At 36.2% G+C, this 6533-nt stretch overlaps 1 protein-coding gene across 1 annotated transcript in view; it reads left to right on the top strand.

Annotated features, from left to right (window-relative positions):
- The window catches only part of LOC107722542 (ephrin type-B receptor 3-like), a 43385-nt gene that overhangs the window by 27641 nt on the left and 9211 nt on the right, over positions 1-6533 (top strand). The window contains exons 10-12 of the mRNA XM_016530921.1: positions 1611-1663; positions 2169-2291; positions 3500-3747. Of these exons, the coding sequence (XP_016386407.1) occupies positions 1611-1663; positions 2169-2291; positions 3500-3747 (424 nt within the window). The remainder of the gene's footprint in view (positions 1-1610; positions 1664-2168; positions 2292-3499; positions 3748-6533) is intronic.

Raw genomic sequence — 6533 nt, 5'->3', positions numbered from 1 at the left:
ATATATATATATATATATATGACCCAAGTCTTTTAGTGACAGCAAATTTGATGTCTTTCTGCTTTTCATTTGTAATACTCATTTGTAAAGTCAAAGAAATACTATTGTGCATTTTTCCTTTTGCTACTGGAGGAAATGGGATCACAACAATTATATTTGTTGTCATTTTTGCTCACCACCAAAGTTTACCCAACTATGACAAATTATGTTTCTGAGAACCCTCCAAACGTGAAAAAAGGTTCATTCCAGTAGGAATCCATGTGATGAAGAATTTTGCATGAGAGTGAAAGATTTCCCCATGCAGATTTCGCAACATATTCAAGTTGGTCGCACGGATTCACCAGACTTACCAACCAAAAGCTGCTTGATTTGAAAATTTGAAACTGTTGACAACAGACAATGGCCTTTTTGGCTTGCAGAATTTCCACGCCTTTAGACCAGGAACTTGTAGTAAGAACGTAAACAGGGTCCATTTAGATTTCATGTTGATTTAGCAAAGAGCTATTTGTATTGTTTATCATTTCAATGCCTCAGTACTTGGTGTCAAACAAACTCAATAGCCCAACAGCAAAATGAGATCAGATAGAAACTGCAAAACAGACTTCAAAGTGCGTCTGACTTCGGATGTTTATGAGACTCTCACAAGATGCTCATTTGAGGCCACTTCGCCCAGATCTGAGCGAAGACTGGGACATTGCCAATCACTCCAGAGACGGCAGACTGCCACTGTGTCTATTTGACACATTCTTCTTGACTGTGACCGCCTTGTTGTGCCAAAGCGTCTCCTCCTCTCCGCTTCAAGCTCTTTCTTCTCTCTCATTCATGCCCTCTGCGCTAGTATCCTAATGTGTTCTTTGTGTGTGTATGTGTGCGCTGAAGCGTCATTCTTTTCCTTCTGACATTTAAATTGGAGATGAGATGCTAATTAGCAGCAGGCGTCATTGTTAGCACAGGTCAAGAGACAAAAGGAATCCCACAGATGGTGAATTCCAATAGGCCCCTTTGCTCCCGTTCCCTTTCAAACACGCTACTTATGCAGAGTTAGCGAAACAAAGAGATCTTAATGAGAAGGCCTAGATTTAAATACACTGTTCACTGTCTTCAGATACTTGATACAGGCATGAACCGCGATCCAATTAGCATGTATGTTCTGGGCCTGGTTATTTGTTCCAAATGTTAAGATTCAACCTATGATTTGGTGTTAATTGACTTGCTGTTTTTGGAGTATAACCTACATTTTGGCTCATCTGAACCGCGTAATGGAGCAGTTCTGGTTTGAAGCGATGACAAGACAGTCTTGACGGTTGATCTTTCGCGCTGCATGTTGTGGTGACCCAGCCTTTGAATCCTGCATGTACCGTATTGCAATTAGGCGGAACGGCGAGAAATCGCTCAGATGGCCTCGATCGTAGGCATTTAGAAAGTGAATCACAAGTTTAGATTTATAAAACTAGCTTTTCGTGCAATTTGAGGGACATAACTGATGATTGAAGCATATGAAATATCTAAATGTTCTCTTTCACAAAGTGCCCCAGTTACATTTGTTGTGCCTGTACTGTAGAAATCCAGTCTTAAGCCAGACTCTCAGTGTGTATATAATCTGGTTACAGACGGCAGCGTACTGGCTCTGAGCTGGAGTATACTGAAAAACTGCAGCAGTACGGTGAGTATAACTGCACCAAAAACATATTTATTACTGCACATATTCATTTATAGCTTGTGAAAATGATGCAGTATAGCTTATTAAAAATAATAATAAATAACATGATAAAGTCATGTTATAAAATGAATAAGTCATGTTCATAATTTTAATAGGATAAGAGAAAATGTTACAGTAAAATACTGTTGATTTGTTAAATGTAAGTATATACAGTGGGGAAAAATAGATGTAATTGGACATACTTTTACTGTAAAATGTATGGTTTTGGATGTAAAAAAAAAAGTATGTATTACCATATAAATTAATGTCAAAATATACATCTGTGTTCAACAAGAATACAGCAGAATATTATGGAGTTTTTGTTATTGGCACATTGGGTTGTATTATGTTTGAAAACATTTAAGTTTTTTACAATGTACTTATCCTATTTAAAGTATTACATAATAATAAAAATTATTAAAAAAAAAAAAGAACAAACTGAAAAGCATTCTTCTTCTTTTGGTTTTAGTATCCCCCGGTGTAAAAGTTTACATTGACCCTTTTACATATGAGGACCCGAACGAGGCTGTTCATGAGTTTGCCCGAGAGATTGACATCTCATGTGTGAAGATTGAGGAAGTCATTGGAGCAGGTAAACCACATCTCTCAGTATTAAACAAAACCAGGCCTTTCTGATTAATGGTCATTATGAAGAATATACTAACACCTGGTATCAAATTTTGCATAAACCTATAACATATAAAAAGTGTTTGTGGAATTCTCTAACTGTGCTTTCCAGCTTGCATTGGAGCAGTGGGTTTAAACTGGTTTTTCTCAGACTCAGATTTTACATGACAGAGTACCAAAATTATTTATCATATAAAAGTAACAAAGTGTCCTTTAAACCAAACATTGCCATTTATGAATATTACCATGAACTGCATAGGTCGATAACAATATGAAAAATCATACACCACTGTTCATTAGTTTGGGGTAGGTAAGACTCATCAAGGCTACGTTTATTTGATAAAAAATAAAATAAAAATACTAATATTGTGAAATATTGTTACAATTTAAAATGACTATTTTCTATTTTAATATATTTTAGAATGTAATTTATTCCTGTGATGCATAGCTGAATTTTCAGCAGCCTTCAGTGTCAGATGATTTCTGTAGGACCATTCTAATATGCTGATTTGATGCTCAAGATACATTTGTTGAAAATAGCTGATTAATAATTGTATAATTAGTTGCATTGTATAATTTACATTCAGTTTGTCCCTTCTGTCCATAACCCCTGTAAGAACAGATGTGCAACCTACCAGTTAAGATCCACTGCCTTGGAGGAAATATTAAAAATATATTAATTTATAACAATAGCTATTTTTTATAATACACCATATTCATGGGAGATCATGTAGAGAGTTTATACTATAACTAACCTTATACATGATGCTTGCTGCCTTTACCTATTTTGTATTATTCTTTATTTATCCCTGTGCTTGTTCTTGGCCACTCCCATGTTTTACAATCTGAATCAATTCCTTCCACCTCATTTCATACTTTCACATCCAGAGTCCAGGCCCAAAACTCCCACAACCCTTAAATTCCTGTCTCCTCCCTCTCCACAGCCTGTCCCTAAACTCCTCTCTCACCCTCTCTCTCCATCCATCCCCTGCCTATTCAAACCCTAAACGGTTGCCATCCATTTTTTTCTCTCGTTCGCACTTTCCTTGGTTTTTCTGCAGTACATCATTTCTTCCCTCAAATGATTTTTTGATCCTGAGCTCAAACCAATAATCCTCCCTCTCCCTCACGCCCCCACTCCCTCTCTCCTCTCCCTCTGTTCCATTCATTCAGGAGAGTTCGGGGAGGTGTGTCGAGGCCGACTCAAGCAGCCTGGCCGAAAGGAAGCAACCGTGGCCATCAAGACACTGAAGGCGGGATACACGGAGCGCCAAAGGCGGGACTTCCTTAGCGAGGCCAGCATCATGGGCCAGTTTGACCATCCCAATGTCATCCACTTGGAGGGAGTTCTGACTAGGAGCTGCCCGGTGCTTATTGTCACGGAGTTCATGGAGAACGGAGCGCTCGACTCCTTCCTTAGAGTAAGACTGAGATCATATTTAATGCAAAACTGCTTTGTTGCATTAGCCTTATATATTTGCTTTCTCAGTAATCAGCATCAGGTGCTGAGCCCATGGGCATTTTAGACATCATTAGTGTGGCCCGGCTAAGTTATCCAGGTTAACGCGTTTCTAACCCTGTTAAATTTGCCCACTGGTACATTTGACAAAAATATTGGCTAATTCTTAAAAAGGTTATTATTATTGTCCAATTGTTCATCATAATGCATGAAGCTGAAGCTAATAAAGTCCACAATTAAATTTATACTGCTTTAATAACTAAAACTGGGATAAAAACACAAGCAAACGTATGGAATACATTCATTTCATTCACTAGAGGCCTTTACAGCACATGCATACTAAACTGGTAATAGTAACAAGAACAGTAAATAAAATAAAAACTATGAAATATAAATATATTAATAAAAGAAGCCATCTAAGCAAACAAGTTGATCATAAAAAAAGAAACTTTAAAGCTTGTTTTAAACCATGTAAAACGTGAAAGTGACATGTGGCCAAGTATGGTGTCCCATACTCGGAATTTGTGCTCTGCATTTTTCCCATCCAAGTGCACACACAGTAGTGAGTAGGGAACACACACACACCATGAACACTAGGGGTGTAACGGTTCAAATTACTCACGGTTCAGTTTGTATCATGGTTTTAGAGTCATGGTTTTGGTACGGATCGGTATGTGCTATTTTAGGGAAAAAAGGACTATACTGGCAAATAAAAATAATCAAATAATCAAACAAATAATCTAACTACAAGCAACAACACAAATAAATACAACAGAGCAAAGATACAAATAAAATAAACTGCTTTTCAGGTTTTTAGGTAGGTCTAATATTAGTTTTTTGGTACAGAAGTAATCAAATGTAAAATAGCATTGCATATTTGACTGTATAAATTTATGATTAATCCTTATTGAAGTTGCAAAAGTTATTCAATCAAGAGCAGTGAGTGATTTCCTTGTCTTTTGTTGTTTGATTAACATTAAAAACACAGACAGCAGGTATTTTAGCCTACTGTCACTTTAAGACAATGCACAGATCCAGTAAACTGATACTGTACGTTCAGACGACTGTCTGTTATGATAATCACCAAGATGGACATGTTGGCATAATTTTTGTGTGAATTTTTCCGTTCAAGCACAAGACTTAAAAGTGAATTCAATATTTGCATGCTGGATGAAACGCGGGTTTGCACACTTCGGCTGAGCGCACACACAAATCTTCTCACTGCGCGCACGAGTTCTAATTCACGTCTTCTGGCTAGGCAGTGCTTAAATGAACAGCAACGTGCTCAATCGCATTGTTATTTTTAACAAACCATATTACAGATGCATTGTCAGATTTAAGGTGAACCACAGTGCAAGTGCGTGCCGAACCGTGAGTGGAGCATGGTAGGGTTCGGTTTTTTACCGAGAACCGTTACACCCCGTTAGAGCGCTGGTCATTCACAATTCCTGCCGGTGCTGAGACTCAAACCCACGACCTTTGGGTTATAAGTCCAACTCTTTAACCATTAGGCCACAACTGTTATGTTAAAATTATGTTACTAAATTATGTTATGTTATGTTAACTATTTATGTTACATTTCTGGGTATGATCATTATGTTTGTTATGTAACTGGATTCAATACAACTCACAAAAAATCACACTATGAAAAATGAAACAAACAAAAAATCTGGTAAAAACAGTAAATCTTTAACATTAACAGTTCTCAAACAAGTAAGAATTGAGAATACATGATTTTTAAACTGTATTTAACAACTGTATTTTAAAAAAATTGTATTTGTCTTTTTATGTAAATATTAACAGTATTTTAAATATTTTATTTGATTTAAAATGTATTTATTTGTGTGCTTTCCTGAAGCTAAAACAGTAGAGGATAGCACTAGCAATGCCAAGATTGATTATCGGCAAAATTCACATGCATGAACTGATAGTTGAGAACTAGTAGTTGAGAAACGTAAAATAACAACTTTTTTGTTTATTAATTTTTTTCTGTGCACCTGCCTTTAACCATGAAATTTGTGGGTCAAACAATTTCAAGAAAAAACCAGTCCCTCATCGCCCGACATCTTCCTATGGCACAGCTTGTACTCACAGTCCAGCCAGGGACACAAACGCACTCATTTCCACGCATACACACAAACACGCTTCTAAAAATATCCATTAGAACCAACTTTGGCATGATTCATCTTCAACTTTAGAAGAAGAAAAAAAAAAATCTGATGTACCAGAATGTTTATCGTCATTGGAGCCAAACCAAGTGAGAATGGCTACAGACGTGATGATGTCCTTTTGCTTGGAGGCTTAGCTTGAACCATGTGCTATTTGTGAACGCTAGACTTGTGAATTTCCCCTTAGAGGTTTCTTTAACAGCAGAACTTGGGCTGTAGCATTACATTATTGTACTGGACATAAAACCTCAAATGAAGATTAATGTTTTTTGCACAAGAAGTCAATTATGCTCTCCAAGGTTGCATTTATTTGATCAAAAATACAGTGGAAAAAGTAATATTAAAAATGATAAACAATACTGCTTTCTATTTTTAATATATTTTAAAATGTAATTTCATTAAATGTAATAATTTAAAAGTAATAAAATCTCCAGTGTCATCAATTAGAAATCATTATAATATGTTAATTGGAAAAATTACTGAAAATGTTTTAATTTATATTTTTTGGAAACCGTTTACACACACACACACACACATATATATATATATACTGTATACTGTACACACACACACACACACA

Source organism: Sinocyclocheilus rhinocerous, unplaced genomic scaffold (genome assembly GCF_001515625.1).
Source record: "Sinocyclocheilus rhinocerous isolate Xijiao unplaced genomic scaffold, SAMN03320098_v1.1 scaffold161, whole genome shotgun sequence".
In the NCBI taxonomy this organism is placed as follows: Eukaryota; Metazoa; Chordata; class Actinopteri; order Cypriniformes; family Cyprinidae; genus Sinocyclocheilus; species Sinocyclocheilus rhinocerous.
The sequence above is the reverse complement of the archived record's forward strand: the minus strand, read 5'-3'. Positions and strand labels throughout refer to the sequence as shown.